Here is a 21,850-nt window from a genome sequence, read left to right as displayed (position 1 = left end):
TGAGCAGGAGAGATCAGTGTGAGAGCTGGAGGGAAAACCCTGCCTCCACTGCAAAGTTCAGACTGACTTTGGGTTTGTTTTTTTTTTTTAATGCAGGTACCCACCCTAAAATCTCTGTCCTCAGACAGTTTAAAATGTGGCTGATCCAGGCCCCCAGCCCTCATGAACAAGTCATTCTGCTTCTATTTGCCTCAGGGCTCAATAAATTAATGTTTAAAGATATTAAAAGATATTAAACTTCTGCATCTGAAACACTATCAGCTAAGTTTAATATGGTATAGGAGAGTGGGCTCCTCTCATCACCCCAAATCCTGCAAGAAATGCACATTTCCAGTTCTGAACTCCCAGTACAGGGCTTGTAGCAATATTTTCAAATTATGCAGCATGTCTTGAAAATTCCAGATCAGCTGATAAAGCACCAAGACGTAAAGCTGAGCAATCTCCTTGCTGGACACAGCACAGAGAAGGAACCATGTAATGCAGTTACAACACTCTGAGAGCTCTGTTATCACAGTTAACACTTGGGCTAATTTTACCTCCATCATCACCTTGAACACCTTCAGCCACAAATCCCCATCAGCCTGCACCAGAATTAACCCCAGACTTGGTATTATAGATTAGATATATAATAATATATAAAATATATTGTACATATAATGTATATTATATTATATATGTAAAATGCATTATGCAAATTATACACAAATATATAACATATAAATTATTCTATATTCTACATTATATATTATATACATATAATATATATTATATATCACATATATTATATATTTATCATATATATTTATTTTTTACATACATTTTATATAAAATATATATTTTGTATATATATTTTTATTTTTTTACATATTATATCTTTTCCATGCCTGTGTCAGCCACAGGTGAGCACCCAAGCCTCCAAATGAGCATTTGCTCTGGTTGAGGGCAGAGTGCACACAGCACAGGCTGCCTGCTGTGCTCTAGGGCCCAAGTGTTCTTCTTGCACAATCCATTCTGGGATGGGTTTTAAATCAGAGCACAGGCCAAATGATCAGTTCATTTATTAAACTGGAATTTGAACTTCTGGCTAATAAAATTTAAGAAAAGCACGTTGTAGCCACCTGTGACAATCAGGGAAAAAAGTGACAAACGTGCACTTGGCCCCCACCCTGTGGCACTCACTGAAAGGTCACAGAAAGAAGCCATTTTCCAACTTCACCAGCTGAACTTATAAAATCAGGGCAGGGTAAAAAAATACACTATTTTACATGCACAAAAAAGAGAGGTTATTTACTTAATAAAAGTATTCTGAAACAGGAAGATGTTTATCTCAGTAAAACAAAGGAGTTTAAACTGCAAGAGAAAACGAGTTAGTTTTGAAAAAATCTTTAACCATGTAAACATTAAACCTCTGTAACTGCAGGAGGAACTTCTGAATGAAGAATGTGAATTAATTACCAATGTATTTATACAAATGAATGGGAAAACCCCACTAATTGCCAGTAACTAAATAATTCTGGCATCCTACCTTCCTAGACTCACAGTGCTTTTCAATTCACGAGTTTCACCTGACTCTGCAGCCCTGCTGTGTAACCCAAAACCAGCTGGGGTGGAACCCTGGAGCACTGTGGTGCTCTTCACCTAGAATCCTTCTGCTTGCCATTTGATCATGGGAATCATCAGGAAATCTTGCTGCCCTCGTGTTTCTCTCAAACTAAACAGTTTTATTAAAAAAAAAAAAAAAAAGAAACCTATTTGTAGGTCAGCTCTTCCGTTAACAAATACCTGAGCAAACAGAAGGCTACATGACTTCAGAGCATGACATGGACAAAACACAGGGTTGAGAATTTGATATGTCCTCCCTTCTGTGAAGGATGGAGCCGCCCCCAAGGTTGCAGTGGGAAGGGAAATATTTCAGCAATGAAGACTTCCTTCCTGGCTTTTCCACAGGTCTATTTTCCATATAAAGGTCTTGTACAGTTGCCACCCTGAGACAACATCACAGTGGCCTACATGGTCCATCAGGTACTAATTAGGGAGCGTGTTCTGTCAACACTTTCTTGCTCTTCTTCCATTAATTGATCATCCTGCCCAATTAATCCAATGCAACACAGTTCTGGAATCCCTGAGATCCTTTACCTGGGAGAAGCAAGGATGAAGGGAAGAAACACCCTCCCAAAAGGGTCACAAGGTAACTGCACTCGTCCAGGACCTGGAGTGACAATAATACCACTGAGCTGAAAGGTTAATTATGTTCCTACTAACTTTCTCTTGAGCCTAAGATTGTTTTTTATCTAAGAATAGAGACAAAAAGAAAAAAAAAAAAAAAAAAGGCCCCAAACCTACTTCATTTAGCAGGCTATATTATGTTTAGCTATGGTAACAGCTTATGAAAAGTAAGGGCTGCAGAACTAAACCCAGTTGGCCATTAACAGCATATTTATCATCAGAATGTGTGTGGGTAATGTTATCACTGATAGGTACCACAGGCCAGGAAATAAGTCATGGACACACTCCAGCACACTAATCCCACCTATGCACACAGGACAGCTGCCCCACAGCCACAGCCACCATAAATCAGCATTTCAGAACAACTGCGAGGAATCAAATACACGTTTTTTCCATTGATGAAACTGCACCGAAGACACCAGAGATAAAAAGCCAAGGACAAAGCAGCTGCCAAATACAACACGCTACTGCCACCTAATGCTAAGCAGGGCACAGCAAAGCCCGGCTTTGTTCCTCGGCACTGGCCCAGCAACGGGGGCCAGGGCGAGCCACAAAGTTTCCTGATGTTCTTCAGTATTTGTTCCGTCCCCTACAGTCTTCCTAAGCTGAACTGCTGGGAGCGCAGCCTTTCTTGTACACAAAGCAAGAAAAAATAGAAAAAAAAAAAGAAATGAAAAAAGGGAAAAAAGAAGGAAAAAAAAGGAAAAAACAGTAAAAAAAAAAAGAAAAAAAAAAGAAAAAATAGGAAAAGAGAAAAAAAGAAATAAAAGAAAAAAGAAAAAAAAAAGAGAGGAGTGCTCTTATCTCAAAACAGCACAAGACAAGATGACTCTGAAGGTGCTTTTTGTATTTCACTGATGTTGCAAAGTATTCTCTCCAAAGTGTGGAACTTGTTCACTTCTGTGAAAAGGATGATGCCAGGTCTTAAAGTTGCCTTCCTAGCCCACAATCAGTCTTTCCAACATGCTCACTCAACTGGCAGAAGTCAGAAGGGAACATGCAAAGAGTCTCTTCTTCCACGTGCAAAGAGGAGAACCAGAAAGTGAGGAGCTCTCTGGGCCATTCCATCTTTCCATAGAGAGATTCAAACTTCCCCAAAAGATGTCTGTCCCAAGCCAGCTGGACAAAAGAGCAAGGAATTTATCCACTTGATTCATGACTTCAATCCATCTCTTCCTCCTTCCTTCCCCCAAACACAAACAACCTTTAAGCTTTTGAACACTTTAGCCCTGCCCTACCTGCTCTTGTTATCAGCCCTGACACTAATTACAGCCTGCACTGCCCATCTCCAAGATGAGCCTTTCTCATGGGAAATGTTCCTCATTTGTGGAAAAATACAAGATGACCATTTCATTTTCCTTCTCATCTCTTAGAACTTACCTATTCCATGATTTTTTTCCTAACATTTCTCATTGATCAGTTAGCTGGTGGAATTTGTGCCCAGTCTTGTCCCTTCTTCATCCTTATAATCTGCCATGATCAAAACTACTGTGCAAGTATCAATCTTCCCACACAATATTCCACTGCTTGCATGTTTTACACACATTATTCATCTTTTCCATAACCTTCTGGCCAGAAATTACCACTGTTACACACAACATCCAGCACAGCACACCTACACCTTTGTCCGAGACAAATAAAATCCACCAGAACAGAAGTATTTCAGGTAACACAATTGTTGCTATAGCTGTAACTCTAAGGAAGTACTTGCTGTAACTCAAGTATTTGCAGCAAAACATCCCCAAGACAGCACTCTGGAGGAAAAAGGAGTTTTCCCCATACACTTTAGTTACTCATTACCCAGTGGATAATTTTGAAAGAAAACACCCACGGACAACCATGGAAAACACCACGGACAATCTTTTAAAACCAGCAAGAATTAAAAACAAACAAACAAAAAGGATTAAATGTACACAGCAATGTGCAACAGGTATGCAGAACACAAAAAACCACAAAATGGGTAGTCACTGACAGCTGCACAGTGAAAACACAGGATGGGACTATCAATCCAGTGCAGCAAACTCTTGAAAATGACTGAAGTCCTCAAAGTGCAATTAAAAAAACCCACAGACTAATTTACACTGTCACAAACTCATTAATTTCCACATTGGGTTTCTTTTTTTTTTTTTTTTTTTTGAAGGTATCTTGCTTAAATGTACTTAAAATGCAACTGCTTTTCTCATGGTACTGTAGCATCACCCTGCTACTTTGAACTTCCACACTCTTTGCTACTTTAGAGCCCTTCAGAGTAAAAAAATCAAGTGTAAAAGCTTCAGTTTCTATTGATGGAAAAGAATATCAACTGTTGTTTGTACAAACAGAAGAAAACAATTCTTTGACTAATGAAAATGAGGAGAAAAACCAGAAGCTATGGTTACCAAAAGGTGCATTTTTAGAAACAGACTCTCTTTCATTTTCTTTTCTTTCCATGGCTCCTTATTTTCCTATGAAGAGTGACCCAAGAGCCTCAAGTGGTACTTCAAAAAGCCCTTTGTAAACTACACTATACAGCAGGAGAAGAAAAAACAACAGAAAATCCATCAAAAACCAGCAAAGGAATGAAGGAGGAAAAAACCACTTAATTTTACAGTAGTAGAAAGGTAAAAATAGAAAGGGAATTTTGGACTTTTTCTAAATTTCTGGCTCCTATGCTCATAATTTACACCAATAATATCACATTGAACAATGTTCCGTTGTTTAGGCATGGATTATTGTGGCCCTGGTCATATAAAAACTCCAGACAAACAAATGGTTAGGAAAACAGTTTAAGCAAATGCTACTTGCATGTGAAAGCAAACTCCCAAATCCTCTGTTTTATTACAGAAAAAAACCCAAACAATAAAAAGAAAAAGCACTCCAGAAAACCAAACTGAGCAGGGTTGTTTAAAGTACTGAAAAACTGGGGAGGAAAACCCTTCTGCAGGCAAAGCCAAGTACTCTGATACCCACAGCTTCCCAAGAGCTGCTGAGCACACAGCACAATCTTCTGTGCTGCCCCCCTGCCCAGCCACACACTCAGTATTCCAAACCAAAGCGTCCCTTTCGTTTTCCAATTCTTTTGGAATACCTGAAAACAGCCTCACAGCTTTAAGCATAATGCAAAATAATCCAAGTCCCCAAGGCACTTCAGCTGCAGATGGAAAGCAAGCCTTGCAGAGTACAGCACTTATTAAAAATGAGTTATTAGCAACCACAGCTCCAACACTTGCACAAGAAGGTCTTGATTTTTTGCTTTCTTGAGACTATTTCTTTCAGCTTTCCCCATCTCTGAGAGCAATATAGAATCCCTACAGTGTTTGAAGCCATTTGAGATCTCAAAATAACAGGTTTGGCCCTGGTTGAATTATAACGTTTAAAATGGACATAAAAAGCTACTTATTAACAGAATTTACTCAGTTGTGAAAACCAGTATTAAAAAAAAACAAACCAACAAAAAACCAACCCAAAACACAACAGAACCCTAACGACAGCAACAATAAATAAAAGTGAGCATTATTTCAAGAATTCACAGCCGCAGTGACAGAACAATTCCAAACATAACTTACGGAATCACACACACTTAGAAATTAGTTTGTATTGGATTTATTCAAAGGCTTGAAGGATGTGTTCCCACCTGGACTGATCACTAGTTTGGTATTCATTTAACTTCTGATTTGATATTTGATTTGGCAAATTTCTCCATTTGCAGCAAGGAAACAACTTTGGCAGCATGTCCCCACAACGCTGCAGGGACAGACTTTGAGGAGGACTCCAGGAAATCACACACCCCCAGAATGTTCTGCTCATTCACAGAACTCACCTTTGGGACACTGGTACTTCATAAGACTCTCACAACTGCCCCATTTCAGAAGGGAATAGGCAAGAGAAGGAGATGGAAGGTAAAGTCAAAGCTTAGCACAGGTCAGCAGTACGGAATAATCCGAGTTTTCATCCCTTGAGTTTCAACAGCAACACTTCCAGTGTGGGATTTAACCCTTTTCTAACCCAGAGATGGGGCAACTGAGAGGTGATTTAAAAACGTTTATTCCACTTTCAGTCTCATGAGAAGGGTGGGACAATAGAGATGTTACAATTCACGCCATCACAATCAGAAGCCAGCTATTTCCTAATTATAAAACACTGTAAGTGTTTTTTGGCCTATCAGCTTTTGTAACACCATGCTGTAAATGCCTTAGAGCCAATCATCTAAAATGCATCTTTCACAGTTCTGTTTCTCCACAATATCCAGTCTTATTTGCAAGGCCATTCTTTGAAACTTGTTTCTATTTCCATTTCCCTCTCAGCAATGTCTGTCCTACTCCATGGCATTTCTAAGACAGCATTTCTATCTCAAAGTTTGCATACAGATGCACACTTTGGGAGCTTTCTGTCAAGCTTTGAGAACTCCCTACAAACCCATTTCCCACATTCCAGGAGCCAGAGTTTCACTGGGAGAATCCTCCCAAGCCCATTCTTGGCACTGCCAACCCTGGACTGCTCTGACAGAAGGCAAGTACCTCTGAAAAGAGTAGCTCCTGCTCAGCCTCTCCTCAAACACCTCCTTAGTTACAATCTAATCTTCTGCCAAGGAAAGAAAAATGTTTTAGCTAAGATGCTGCTCAGCAAACTCATTCATCTTTACCTTCTCTGACTATGGACATTCCTAGGTCATAAATCCAAGCAAAACAGACTGAATTTTTTCATTATTGATAACGTAGTAGAAATAACAAGGAAGGGTCAAGTTTGACAACACTCAGCCAATAGCTGATAACTGACTTTTCAGCCTTGAAACATCACTTTTAGTTTACTGAAAATTAAATTACAAAGATTTGATCCAAATAACCGGCAGAGCACAAAAAGATGGGGTTTTTTTCTAAAGCAATAAGGTACCCACAAAGTATCCTGCAAGGCAAGCCTTCAGGTAATGAACTCACTTCTGCATTAGATCAGCTCAATGAGCTCATGTCTGCTGAGCATTTCAGCTCAGTGGGAGCTGAGGAAGCATTTGTGATGCAGGGAGGCCAGGAGAAGATGGAGGTGGATAGTTACACCATTCAGATGGGGATTTTCTGACTCTAAAGTGTGAAAAGATGGAGGAAAGAAGGAACATGAGAATGTGTTGCTTAAACAACATAATCTTATTATGTATTTCAAACAGAAGACAAAATTAGACACAGATCACTTATTTAAATAATAAAAAACCCAACAAGTCCCCCAAACAATGAATTTTACAGGTTAGTACATCACAGGACAATATCTGAAAAAATGTAGTAACTACTTGAGATTCAACACAAACATGGTCAGTTTTGTTTAACAGTGCCCCCCTGAAAACACACTCTCCCTGGTATCTGCTGTGAGATGTGACCAGAGGTGTATCCATAGCCTCAGTGGCCACATCAGGTGCCAATATTCACATCTGAATATTGGTTTGACCACCGCCTCCCAAAAACTCACTTCCTCTTCAAACCACGACACAGCCGTAAGAGATCCTTACATAAATAAAGCCATTGCAACATGAATGATTCTACCCTGAACTTTAATCACCCTTCAGACCACTGTTCTGGACTTAGAGCTTCTTTAAATAACTGACCTAGTGCTTAAAATTTCTGAAGTGGACACCTGAACGCATGGTCTGATTTGGAAATGCTGAACAGCTCAAAGTACTCTTGTCTGTGGCTGCTCAAACATCAGAACAATCAGAACATTTGTGATATAAAAGCTTTATGCTGCTCTTTGTAGCCTCCTTCTTTGTGCTTTCATTTGTATCTTTTTTAATGTGATTTTTATTTCCAACTTCTCTCGTTAAAAATGTGACAAAAAGCACACTGCACAATATAAAATTACTTAAACATGTCTTCAAAATGCTGGAAGAACACTTGCAAATATTAAAGAAATATCTTTATGGCATTTAATAAACCACTAAAGATTTTATTTTAGATCAGAATTTTTATTTTATGCTGATTCAAGACATAGTGAATATTTGTGAGACCTTTCACAAAAAGTCTACCAAACAGAATATAGATCCTTTTTTAATATATGTTACAAGGAATAACTTGCATAACCAGGGCACTAAGTGTTCAAGAGAGGCATTACATTCCTCTGCAGAGCACAAATGATATCAAAGGCCAAGCACATACTGGCCAAATCCCCCCTTTCAATTGCCTGGTGCCCATTCTGTTGTGTATGGACCATAAATCTACAGAGGGTGAGGTACCAGAAGCTGCTCATTATAACAAATGAACTGTAGACAATAACCCTGTAAGTGATTAAATTTAGAAATAATAATAAAAAAACTAAAACTAACATTACTTTCACAACTGGCTGAACTACCCGAATAAGCAATGCACTGTTTACTTGTTGGCTTATTTGGTTCTCACATTTTCTGTAAGTTAAAGACAAAACTTCTTCTGTAGGGATATTCACACCCCAGCCACTTGTTAAAATTCACCTGCATCTTCAAAAAATTGTTACACATTACAATGTGAACCAAACAAAAACCAACACCAGAGTCAGGTGAATAAAGCACACAACCCATAGTTTAAACAGCAGCAGGACCATGACCTGGTGAATGAAGCTGTTTGAATTAGTGACTTCTCTAGCACTGAACTTCACTTGGGACTACCTACACTGGCAATCAACTTCTCAAGTTGAAAATATGCCCCCTTCTTTTTATTCAAGTGGTAATTAGTAAATGAGATGTAGAGAACAGCTCAGAGTAAATCTATTCTGAGCATTGAAACAATAGTCCTTTGTATTAAACTTGATGCTCATCTTTCTCTCTGTAGCTATTAGATTAACTCCACTGAACTTGTTCTGTTTATATTGTCAAATTACAAATCCATTTTCTACCACTTAGGTGAAGTTAGAATTAGCTAAGCATGATGATCTGTTAAACACCTCTAACAAGTGCGCTGCTGCTCAAATAAAAAATAAAAACCTGCCCAAGGATATTGAAAGAGGAATACTTACACTGCCTGAATCTCATGAAAAGCATTATTATCAGACTTCCAATACAAAACTCAAAGTGTTTTCATTTTTAAGTTTCAAATTCTCAACTTGAACTCATCGTGAAGTTCCTCTCAGTAGGCAGGTCCTTTCAGGAGTAATACTGAATTTACCTTGCAACACACATGAAAAGAACAATCACAAAAAAAGAACAAGCAGCTCTTTAACTTTACAATACATTACACCTTGTGCATATCTTGTGATTGCAGAACTTAGATATCTGAGTACAGAAATCAGTAACAGAGCTTTTGCTCTCCAGAAAGCCATATGTCTTTCCTTTAAACATGCTCCGTGGAATAAACTCTTCTTGAAGTAATTTTGCCTCATTAAATTAAATTTCTATTAATTTCCTTTTTTTCTGTTGCTGAGAGTCATTCTCACCTGTGCCCGATGCTCTGTTTGCTAATCTTCTACTCTTTGAAATAGATCAAGTGAGCACCTTAACACTTTGTATTTATATACACACACACCACCTGTTTTGATAAAAAAGATAATCTTTGTAACACTCTGTGTTAAGTGGCACATATTTGTAAGTGGCACATATATTTTATTTCCTTACCATATTAAAAATAAGAGCTTCTTGCTGCTGCCTGCTCAAATTACATGGATTTTCTTTAAGATTAGGGCACACATTGTAACAGCAGCATATAATTTTCTTGCACAATAATTTTTTTCCAGTTGAAAGGTATCCTATAATATCATCAGCATCAACAGGAACAGACACCTGATTTTCAGCTAGACAAAGCTTATGTGTTTGGTGACTTTATTCCTGGTGAAAAGCAGTTTTCAGATATAAAGCAGCTACATAAAAATTCAGAAACAATCTGACAACTTATTCTTTGACAACAAAGTGCTAGACCAAAAGCAAATGCAAAAATTGTGCCAAAAATAAGATGGGTGTGTGTGTGTGTGTGTGTGTGTGTGTGTCCTGGATGTCCTATTTCTGTTGCTCTAATTTTATCTTCTGTTGATTTTATACACATTTAGAAATGCAACATAAGCACTGCCCTTCCTAAAAGCTGAATGGGTTTTGTGCTCTGTGCTTGGTTTTTTTAAGGAATCCATTCATCCATCTAAGAAATCACCTTGTTGAAACCAACATGTATGTAACTATGGATAAAAGGCTGTGGATCCCAAATATCTCAAGCCCACCAGCATGTTCTGAAGACAGGAAATTAAAGACCTACTCCTACCACTTCAGCAAGATATTAATTTTCAGAATTTGCTGGATTCCTTTCAGAGAATGGGACCTACAAGTCTTCTGTGCTTCAGAAAACATTTCAGAGTGAGTTTGTAAGAGCCAGCCAGCCAGGAATCTCTGCTGGTTTCAATGCACTCACTTGCATTTTTTCTCCTTCCAGAATTACTGGCTGGAGCTTTGTGCCAGAGAGTGAACCTGCATACACAGAAGTTTTATTTTCTTTTAAAAATAAGCTTTATATAGAACTGATAATGGCCCATTGCATCTTGTTCCCCAAAGTCTGTCATCTTCAGCTGCTACTGATCCTTGCAGTAACAGAGAATCAAGATGATTCACTTCTCAGAGTCACCTAAGTACACAAGAATTATTTTAAAAAAATTAAGTCTCAAAGAAATTTTATAAGATGCTTAAATAATGAGAAGGTGTGTCAGGGAAAAAAAATCCCTAGTTTTAGCCTGAACTCATTTTCTGTATCAAGTTAATACTATTCTTAAGGACTGAACTGATATTATCTATAGTAAAATCATTCACTTGCATACATGTTGTCACCTGACCAAATTAAAAAAATGCATTTTAAAGTGCAGTAAAGAAAAATATATTCACTCTAGTAGGGTGCCTAACCCAGAACAGTTTTGTTCTGGGTTATTAACCTTTTCCATCCTCAATTTGTAAGAATTAATAAAAAGGGGTTTGTTTTTAAAAATTCACCGGTTTTAAGCAAATTTGCCCTGATGAAGTCATTCTTACAAAGCTACAATTCAATCACTCATAACTGTGTACTATTTTGTATTATTAAGGCCAATCCTGAGATTTAGCTGCAATACAGTCATCTTTTGGATGACATATGGCAAGACCTCCAACTCTTTTTAGCTTTGGAAATCTTACATCTGCCTGTTCCTTCAAGATGCTAAGCATACACGTGTTGACAAATACAGAAAATAGCAGATGGCAAAAAGCAAATGCTCAACATGAAGCACTGGGGATCACTCGAAAAAGGCTCGGACTCAGAGGTTTGCCATTTTTATTTTAACAGCAGAATTATGTTTAAAAAGAAGTCCCACCCTCTCTTCTGCTTGATGCTAAGGAACACGTGTGATCAGAATATTCATGATTACAGAATCAATGTCCCATTAACTGCAGCTGGTATCCAACATGCAAGTTGCTTTGCAAACCTTTGGACTTAAAGCTATAAACACAGCATAATTCTTCGGGAGATTAACTTCTGCAGCTACATAAAAATTGGAAACCATTCTGCACCAACCATAAAATTTGACATGGAAACTTTTATTGAACTTTGCTATTCCAGCTTCTAAAAAGCTGCCTGTAGCTGCAAGCAGTCCTTGGCAATGGCAGTGCCACTTGTACCACCTCCAGCAGAGAACCCAAGGAGCAGCTGGGCACTTGGAGCACGGAAGTTACCACAGTTTGGGGAGCAGGAGAGTGATTTCATCTGAAAGGACACAGAAGGTGACACAACAGGTCCAGCCAGGGCTGTACTTCTCACTAACAGGGAACAGTGGATGACTAGGGAACAGCACCAGGATAAAACCATGAAACATTCAGCAACATTCCCCTAATAAATCCAGTATTTGTAAGACCACAGCTCAGAAATCCCCGAATCACAGAGAACATGCCATGTGTTAACATTTCTGTCTTAACATGCATGGCAGGCTTCCAGCAAAGTCTTAGAATTTTTCCAACCATGGAACCTCTCCAACTGAGGCACCTTCCCACGGTAACTAAGAGAAGATATGTGCTGTGCCCTCCAGTCTCTCCTACAGCCCATGGAGGTGCATAAAAACCTTGGTATTCTCATCAGCACCATGCTTTAAGGACCCCAGAGCGACTGTGCTAGGTGCTGCATCAGGATGGAGAGCACCAAGCAGAGCCTTCCTTTAATAGTTCAGCTAAAAGGAAAAGATGAGCAGAGACAGGACATATGGTAACAACCACAGACAGGCAGCAGGTCTGCCTTGGGAAAACACCTACAAGCAAACATCAGTAAACATCTCTGTTTAGTCAGAGGGATCCATCACTAAAAGAAAAAAAAAAAAGTATCTTCACTTTCTCTACCATTTCTCACTGACTTTTCAAATAAAGAGCACCAATCAATCAGGTTGGAAATATACAGGTGCTAAAGGAATGCTTGTGTATTAAAACAATACTTTAATCTTCTGAAACTACAGTTAGAGATGCAGACACACAGCTGTAAACTTTGCTAATTCTCACTTCATACACCCCAAAACAATGACATGAAATTACACTGAAGCACAGCTCCATAACACAGTTTAAAAAAACTTCATACAAGAAAGGGACTATGAAAGGTTCACTTCTGTAACAGCTCTGAACAACACCTGTAATTTTAATTCCATTATTATACATAATTTCATAGGCAAATACATATATTAATTCCATTACAGAATTCAGTTTAAATTAGCCCCATCTGGACAGAAGAGGTATTTTACACCATGGTCCCCTGACCACCATTAGGAACAAACAGACCCTCATTAATCTTTTACTCACATTTTACCAGCATTTCAACAGAACAAAACCATTAGGAGGTCCAAGAAAACAACGATTTCTATTCAAAATAGAGCTAAGAAACTTGGCTTCCAAAGCCCTCCCTAAGTTAGGATAACCAAAGTTTAATAGTGAGAACCAAAGGATATATGTCCAGAATCTGCCCACAAACATCCTGCCAGGTATAGAACTTCAGACTAAGTACACCAATCAGTTTGAGGCAAAGAAATAAGCTCCCTACAGGAGGCACTGAGAAGGAGCAGATGTACAGCAGAGGGTGCCTAGCAAATGCAGCTGAAGAACACCAAGATGTGTAAAATCGGAACATACTGGTGAAATGACCAAACTTTAAAACTGTTTTTATAGTGGTTAGAAATAAAAATTAACAACCTCCAAGCCCATGAATTCACTTTAACAAAACTCAGTCTCCTGGTCATTGGCATTCTCTTTACCTCCCTTAAAAATCCCAACTTATCACATTCATTTTGACCCTCAAACCACCTCAGACCTGCCATGCACATGCTCCAACAAACCCCCTGCCAATACTGGCAGCCTAGCTAGCAGCTTCCTCCAGAAAAGGGGGTTTTCCCTACAAAAACTGAGATCTGCTTGCCTTTCTTCTTCTCTACCAAGTCACCAGCTTTTAAAAAACAGGAATTTAGTTAGCATGGGAATTCTGTCTGTCTATCACATTCAGCTGAAAAGAGTCAACAGTACCAAAAAAGTCACTCCACTTTCCTCAGAAATCCAAGCCAGAGCACTTTTTCAGCAAAATGCCTGAATCCGTGGGAGTGAGTAAAACAGAATAACCAAATATCACACAGAAGAAACTGGTAAAACTCTTGAGATTCTTATGCACATGTAGCAGCAGTGCAGAAAAAATTAGGGGAATTGACAGAACGTTAAGTCTTGATGCATGACCAAGAATACAACTCCACAAAAACTCACCAGAAGCTTTCCAATAAAATCAACATATTTTCCTCCTATTCATTTTTTAATTCATTACTGCTGACTATTAGGAAAGAAACTTCTTTTTTAGCTTTGCAACTGGTCTTTGGGTACTCGAGGGTTGCATCTGATCAATCATAAAAACTGTAAAAACAAACCCTGCAACTATTACTTTATTGGTTTATAAAAATGACTGGTGTATTTATTGTTGGAACCCTGGTTACTGAGAATTTCAGACTTTCTGTGCTGAAAGGACAGATCCTCAAGAGAACACTGCATTTGACCTGAGGCTGTGGAGAAGGCTTCCAAAATGGAATGACAGAACTGGGATTGTGGGTGTGGAGTTTGAATAGATGTATGTAATATCACAGGGTGGAAAATGTTGAGTTTAAGGTTTCAGAATATAGCAATATACATATAAAGCAAGATGGAGGTTTTAGGGTGGAGGCTGGTCCTTCTTCTTCCCCTTCTTCTCCATAGGTTTGGGTGGGTTTGTGTAATTGGATAAAAATGTCCACGTTGCATGGCTGGTTACTGGGTTAAAAGTAAAAATAATTTAGGTGTCATTTCTTAACTGGACAGTTTATCCTTAAAAGGCCTTGTAGAGAGAGAGATGGGGCTCCATTTTCAGTTTGTTAGAGAGAAGAGCTGCAGAACTCACAGTTTGTGAGACTGCAGAATAAGAACCCATAAACATCTGAGTGCAAACACGAAATACCTTCTCACACATTTAATCCTTGGCACAAAAGAAGCAAAGAATCCATCAGTGTATCCTAAAGATTAAATCCAGCCTTACCAACAAAGCAAGTTTTTGGTATTTCCGTTTCAGTTCTGCTGGGCTGTCCGAAGGTTTGGCCCCCAGGACCTTGTACCAGTCCTTCTGCTTCATCCTTTCCAGGGCCATGGCCTGATGGGTTTGCAGTCAGCACTGTGTTAGGAAACCCAATCCATGAGATCACAACCTGGAAGAGAAACAGAAAAAGCAAAAACAAGGATATGGCAAACTGCAGGATCACAGTATTGACTGTTCCCCTCCAGCTCCTCTACACCATTATATGAGAACTACTGTGCAAAAAAAGTTAAATTCACGTGGCCATTCCATCCCACAGCCTGTCAAATGTGAAATCTTGTGTTTCTATCCAAGTGCCTCAGCACATCCTGTTCAGAAGCCATCCATACTTCAAAAATAATTTTGTATGTAAAAGGAACTGCTTAGAAACACCCCAGGTTGCAGACACACCTTTTATACAGGCACTTTTTAAAGCAAACTTTTGACTTTGAAGCAATACCATACTTAACTCATAAAAACATGAAGCACATAAAAGTGTGACATTTTTCAAAATGGGAATAAGATCCATGCAAGAAGACACAAGAAAAGGTGTGTGTTTGTTTCTACAAAAGACTTTTTCAGAGCACAGGAACTCCTTCATCCTGCTGAGTAAGAGATCGACTTTCCTAGAGCAGGAGAGCATGTAAAAACACATAAACACACATGAACCAAAACATACCAGGTCAGCACAGGTCACTAAGCAAAACCTAACTAGTAGCGTGGGTTTCAATTCTGGCCATCTTTCATCAAGGTAACGACCCGGAAAGGAAAAAAAATAAACAGGAGAACGAAGTGCCAGTACTGGAATGGCAGTGCTTGAGCTGCACGCAGCTTCTTAGGTGCGCTGGAATCCCAACAACACTGCCAGCAGGCAAGAGCTTTGTAAATACACAATCTCTATAACTATAAATTAATTCTGAAACAAACTAAAAGAACAAAACAAAAAAAAAGGTTTGGGTTGGTTTTTTTTTTCCACTTCAGCACTAAAACCGCTTCCTGGTGACTGCGGTCGTATTTCAGAGCTAACCTTCCTCTCACGGGGAAAGGAAAGTACGTGTTTCAAACGCGGCAGAGCTGCCAGCGGACCGCGGCACGCACGGCACGGCACCACACCACGGCACGGCACCACGGCACGGCACGGCACGGCGCTCCCGTCCTGCCCGGCCCCGGGCCGCGCTCTCCGGCACCGTTCCCCGCACAAGCGCGGCGGGCGGCACCGGGGAGGCCGCCGCAGCCCGGCCCAGGCCGCGGCCTCGCGCAGCGCTGCCGGAGCCCTCCCGCCGCCCTTCCCCGCAGCTCCACAGTCCAGTCCAGTCCAGTCCGCTCCGCTCCGGTCCGGTCGAGACCCCCCGGCCCCCGCGGCCGCCCCGCGCTCCCACCTGCCCCGCACCATCCACGGCAGCGCACGCCTAACTCGTCCGGCGGGAAACACCCTCCTCTCCCCCGCGGGGCTTTAGGCCCTGCAGCTCGGCCGGCGCCGCCTCGGCTGTTTCCAGCCGGGCAGCAGTGGCGCCGCACCGGCAGGAAGCGCGGCCCCACGCGTCTCCATGGCGACCGCGGCTCCCCCGGCCCGGCCCGGCCCGGCCCGGCCCGGCGCGGCGCTGCCCCGGCTGCCGGGCCTCGGGCGGAACGGCAGCACCGCCCCGCTCCCCTGCGCCCGCTGCGCTGGGACAGCCCCACAGCGCTCTGCCCGCAGGGACTCCGCCTCCCGCCCGGCCCCGCAGGCGGAGCTGGGCAGCCCGGGCTGCCGGCCGTGGGTCCGGAGTGGGGCGGTGGGTTGTTTCTGGGGAATGTTTGCGCTGAAGGAGAAGGAAGAGCCTGCTCTTGGTGAAACAAATTAAGCTCTGGAAGCAGGTTTTTAATGATGTGAAGACGTTTCCTCGTTAGAAAGAAACAAGAAACCGCAAAACGCCTTACACCCCCACCCCGCCCCTAAAAATACGAAATCAGCCCAAACAAAACCTCATGGCCACCGCAGAAAACAAAACACCCAAACAGCAAAAAGCCAACCCCTAAAACAAACAAAACCCCCAAGAAAAAACAAACAAAACCCCAAAGAAAACAAAAAAAAATCACCCAAGCCCCCCCCCCCCCCCCCCCAACTCAATAAAATCCCCCCAAAAACTTAGGTGGATGCTGTAGAATTTAGCAAAACTAGCCAGCAAAAATCCCTAAACGTTTCTCCAGGCAAACTCAGTTCACACGGCACTTTTAGATGTATGGCATGCATCCTGTGACAGTATTTTTACACGATAGGTTAGAATGAAAGCCGCTCTCTGTCCCTTTTGTTACGCTTTGAATTATATAGCCTTTATTAAATAAATCTGAAGTGTTTGGGCCGGGCTGGACAGGCGCTGTCAGGACGAGCCGGGAGCGTTCCTGGCACATCGTTCCCATCAAGCAGAGCAGAGAGGGACAGCTGGGCTTTATCGAGAAAAGTGGAGAATTTATTTAGGCTTTAAGGGTGGGAAAACATCAGATCTGCCAAACCACTCAACACCTGATTAGTCTGACTTGTGTCTGTGCTTCTTGCTTCTTTTGAAATCAGAATTTTCTTCTCGGGCAAAGGTTTCAGTGTGCTTCCCTGTGGCTCCTCCTTCGCTGCGGTTGGTGAGGTTTCTAAAAAGTTTAAAAAACATTTGAAAGTTTTTTTAAATGTGGTGTTGTCCTGGAGATTGGTCGCTACACACGTGCTTTTACCAAAAATGGCTAATATCCACCCAAAGACTAGATACAATTTCCTTTATGCAAAAACTCCTGAGTGCTGCATATTGAGGTTTTTTTCAATTCTAAATTGTGATAGGATTGGTACTGGCTCACACGGTATTTGAAACACAGAGTTGTATGAGAGATTGTGAGCAACTGTGTATCTGTAATGAGAAAATAGAAAGAAATAGAAAAATCGAAATAGAAATTTTATCTATATAAAATATATATTTTTCTATATCAAATTATTAATAATTATTAATAATAAAATATAATAAACATGTATAAATTTATTATATAAATAGAAAATTATCTGGACATGTTAAGGAATCTGAAGTCAGTGGAACAATTTTGGAAGTGAAACACTTGTTCTTTTCTGTGCATGTTCAGCATGCCAAAATAAAAGAAAATAGGCTATTTAATAGAACAGTTTGGTGTTCATGCACCACTGGCCTTGTCTGGTGTCACAGTTTTTGTGTCTCAGTTTCTCTTTTAATCTCCCCCGTTTCAGAAGCCATAATATCTAATCTGAACTTCTTTCAGCATCATAAACGGGCACTGAATATTGATTGGGTTTTGATAAATTTAAGAGCTTGAGCATGCTTAAATCATGCGAAGAGGAATATTTTGTATTAAATTTGGGTTGGGTCAGCCATGGCTAACCATGCCCTGACTGGCTGTGAGGACTTGTGAAGCTGTTGGTCAGTCTCAAGGCAATTTGATAATCTTTCACCTCTAGAGATAGAAAAATTAACTTGCAGCTAAGATGCGTTAAATGGGAATGGGCATTTAGGGGAGAGGGAAAACCAGACTGAGAACACCACTGCTGCGGTGGCTGGTGAGTCACAGCAGAGTCTGGCACACAGCTCAGTGCAGCCAGAGCTGTGCTGCTTTTGTCTCCTTCTGAGAAAAAAAAAATAAATTAAAAAAATGTGGGTAAGTGCCAGGAGAGTGCAGGAGGAGTGGAGACAGAGCAGGAACTCTGGGACTGTTATCCCAGGATGGAGATATGAGACGTGTCTGTTAGAAACCAGGCTTGCTTAATTATCTCTAATGATGTGAGCATGCAGAGGTGCTGTGCATTTCACTGGACCTGGACACCTGGATATGGTGAAAAGTTTCTTGTTCGAGAGACTTTAGATGTAAGTTGGTGGTTTCAGACATTTTTGTGAGAATATTTAATTTTTTAGTAGATGCTTTTCTTGAGAATGTCATAAAATATTGGGCTGTGGTGTCACAGAATTATAGGAGAATTATTTAGAGATTTAACTGGAGAGTCCCAGAGTGGTTATAGGAGAATTATTTAGAGATTTAACTGGAGAGTCCCAGAATGGTTATAGGAGAATTATTTAGAGATTTAACTGGATACTGTGTGTGCTTCTAGTACTGCATGAAGAGATGAGTACCAATGATGGACCAGCTGAAACATCCAGACAGTCTCACTGTTGACTACATTTTTTACTTCTGGATGGCATTTTGCAAAGTCTTGGTAAGTACAGCTTTTTTGCTTTATTTTTTTGGTTATGTTGGTTTTATACTGCTATGTGGAGAGTCCTAGAATGGTTATAGGAGAATTATTTAGAGATTTAACTGGAGAGTGCTAGAATGATTGTAGGAGAATTATTTAGAGATTTAACTGGAGAGTTCTAGAATGATTGTAGGAGAATTATTTAGAGACTTAACTGGAGAGTTCTAGAATGATTGTAGGAGATTTAGAGACTTAACTGGAGAGTGCTAGAATGGTTATAGGAGAAATATTTAGACTTAACTGGATACTGTGTACTGCATGAAAAGATGAGTACAAATTATGGACCAGCTGAAACATCCAGACTTTGTCATTATTAACTACATTTTTTTATTTCTAGATGGTATTTTGCAAAGACTTTTGTAAGACTAGTAAGGCTTTTTTGCCTTTTTTTTTTTTTTTTTTTTTTCTCATGTTGGTTTTATACTGCTACACAGAGAGTTCTAGAACGGTTTGGGGTGGAAAGGACTTCAAAGATCATCCAGTTCCAACCCCCTGCAGTGAGCAGGGAACCTTCCACTATCCCAGGCTGCTCATCCAGCCTGGCCTGGGACTCTTCACGGATCCAGGGGCAGCCACAGCTTCTCCGGGCACCCTGTGCCAGGGCCTGCCCACCCTCCCAGGGAACAATTCCTTCCTAACATCTAATCTGAGCCTCTTTCAGCATCGTAAATAAGCACTGAATATTGATTGGGTTTTGATAAATTTAAGAGCTTGAGCATGTTTGAGTCATGCAAAGGTGACTATTTTGTGTCAAATAACGTTTTGCAGTTGTTGTCTTCATCTTTTCAACGCTTTAATGTGACAGTTAATATCAGCAATTAATTAATGTGGCAAATAATAGTACAAGATTTCATTATGGGGTCTCACTGATACTTCTGATGTGCTGTTTTCATCCTGGCTCTTCTGTCAGTACAGGGGGAAGAATTTTTTTCAAGTGATTTTTTCTGTCAGAGCTGTAGAAGACAGCTGACTCAAAAGAGTGGTAAAAGTGACCATTCTGAGTTTTGTCTCTTGGAAACAATTGCGATGAAATAATTGGTTCAACGTTGAACAATGTTGGACTTCTTTTTTAATCTAGATATTAAAAATCCTTGGAGGAGATAGGATTGTTTTAAAATTATTAATGGATTTTTTTCTTTTTTTTTTAAGAGAAAGGGGTCAGAGATCTGAATGTTGAGTTCTTCCAGAATGTTTAAATTGGATCGGATTTGTCAACAGTAATAAGAAAAAGTTTTATCTCCCAGGAGATGTGCATATGATAGACTAAATGTCATAATGATGTGAACAAATGAGATGTAACGTGCACGGAAAATATATGTTTTCCATTAAATTTCCACAGAAATGATTGAAAACGTCTTGGGAATTATTTAAGCAATTTACAATATTGTTTAAAAAGGTACATCTGGGCACACTGAGTACAGTCTTTTGTCGTTCATTAGCAATGTATTTAATGAGGGCTTTTTTAAGTGATAGATAGTTAAGGTAACAGACAAGTGACAGATTGTTTGTCTTTAACGATTTCCCTATTTCAGGCCCATTACAAAGCAATTAGAAATCTGACAGCATTTTTACTCTGCATTACTGATCATCTAAAGTGATGAGAAATGAGAGGTGATGAATATTAATTGTATATTTTCATATAATTATCATAAATTATTACCTTGTCTAGTGCGCTGCAGGTGGAGTAAAATCAATGGATGAAAATTCAGTCAAATATGATAATTTGAAAGATTTCATGACTTAGTTTTTGTCTTTAAAGTGCAGTGTCAATCAGTCTAAACCAGGCATGCATTAACTGAGGGAAATACAAAGATACTCTTAGTTTTCCTTGCTTTGCCAGCACTGAGCAGAGTGGCTTTTACTCTTGTGCCCTGTGACAAATTATTTACCTCTCTTTTTTAGCCTGCCAAATTTACCCTAGACTGTGGGAGTCGGAAAGATAGAGATCTTCACAGACTCAAGAGGGTTTGATTTACAGCCTTAGAAGAAGCCTAAGATGTGAAAGCAAGATACACAGACATTGAATGGAAAAATCATAAACTTATGTTTCTATAGTTATGAGTAAGAATGTGCCTTAAGTGAGAAACTGTATGAGATAAGATGGTGAAGGGTTTTATAGTGTAGTAATGTGATTGTATAGAATAAGAGTTTAGATGTTATAATAGAGGTGTATGTGTGTCTGTCAGAAAGTTCTGTATTGCCTTGTAAGAAAGAACCTGTGACTATCTTGAGCTATGGCAGACTGCTTGCTGTCTCAAAATCTCACAGCCTCTGAGACTGATGTTTATTTAAACAATAAATCATCTTTAGCCCAATTTTAGTCCTGTCCCTTTAATTAATGCAACGACAGTGACCCTGGATTTTACCTATTCCTCTGCAGCTTTTTGCCAGAAGTATTTACAGGTTGTTTGAGCTTTGCAATATGCAACTTCTGTAATTGACATAACTTATTTTTATAATGCATCTCCTTAATTTACAGTTAGTGGAAAAACCATAGAAACGGATCACAGATTCTCCAAATCAGGTGTCTAGGAAGTGTGGCCAGTGTTTGTGTTTTTCCTGAGAAAATTTGGTTGAGATGAGTTAGTCAATATCTCTTTAGCCTTCTAAGACAGAGACAAGAATGATCTACACTTTATCTGGGATGGCAGACCTTACCCATGAGACATTTTTTTTTCCCCCTAATTTCCCTTCACACTCTGGCTCGGAGAAGTGAGCAAATTGGATGAACCATAAAAACAAATTATTATGTTGCTAAGTCTGTCAGAGTTCTATGTATTTGAAGTCAAATAAAACCTGCAAGTGCAAGACTGTATTTTTATCTTGATTTTCAATGCTTGACTTTGCAAACTGTATCGTTTTAACAAATTGCATTCAAAACTCACTTTATTATCATATTTTATCTTCC

General features: G+C 39.9%; 1 protein-coding gene and 1 long non-coding RNA gene across 3 annotated transcripts in view; one reads left to right on the top strand and one right to left on the bottom strand.

The window, feature by feature from the left end:
• DNAJC24 (DnaJ heat shock protein family (Hsp40) member C24) overlaps positions 1-16,376 on the bottom strand; it is a 33,069-nt gene extending 16,693 nt beyond the window's left edge. The window contains exons 1-2 of one of the 2 annotated variants that reach the window (XM_038138812.1): positions 16,088-16,376; positions 14,676-14,841 (exon numbers count right to left, since the gene is read on the bottom strand). In XM_038138812.1, the coding sequence (XP_037994740.1) occupies positions 14,676-14,783 (108 nt within the window). In that variant the 5' untranslated portion in view covers positions 14,784-14,841; positions 16,088-16,376. Of the gene's footprint in view, positions 1-14,675; positions 14,842-15,387; positions 15,451-16,087 lie in introns of those variants that run through there. The other variant, XM_038138813.1, reaches the window with a different exon arrangement.
• Positions 16,377-17,253: 877 nt separating this feature from the next.
• LOC119701747 lies at positions 17,254-20,896 on the top strand. Its single transcript, XR_005257163.1, has 3 exons — positions 17,254-17,318; positions 18,799-18,903; positions 20,845-20,896. It is a non-coding gene; the product is annotated as an uncharacterized LOC119701747 (long non-coding RNA).
• Positions 20,897-21,850: the final 954 nt, after the last annotated feature.

This window comes from Motacilla alba, chromosome 5, assembly GCF_015832195.1.
Source record: "Motacilla alba alba isolate MOTALB_02 chromosome 5, Motacilla_alba_V1.0_pri, whole genome shotgun sequence".
Lineage (NCBI taxonomy): Eukaryota > Metazoa > Chordata > Aves > Passeriformes > Motacillidae > Motacilla > Motacilla alba.
This window is presented reverse-complemented; position numbering and strand designations above follow the sequence as displayed.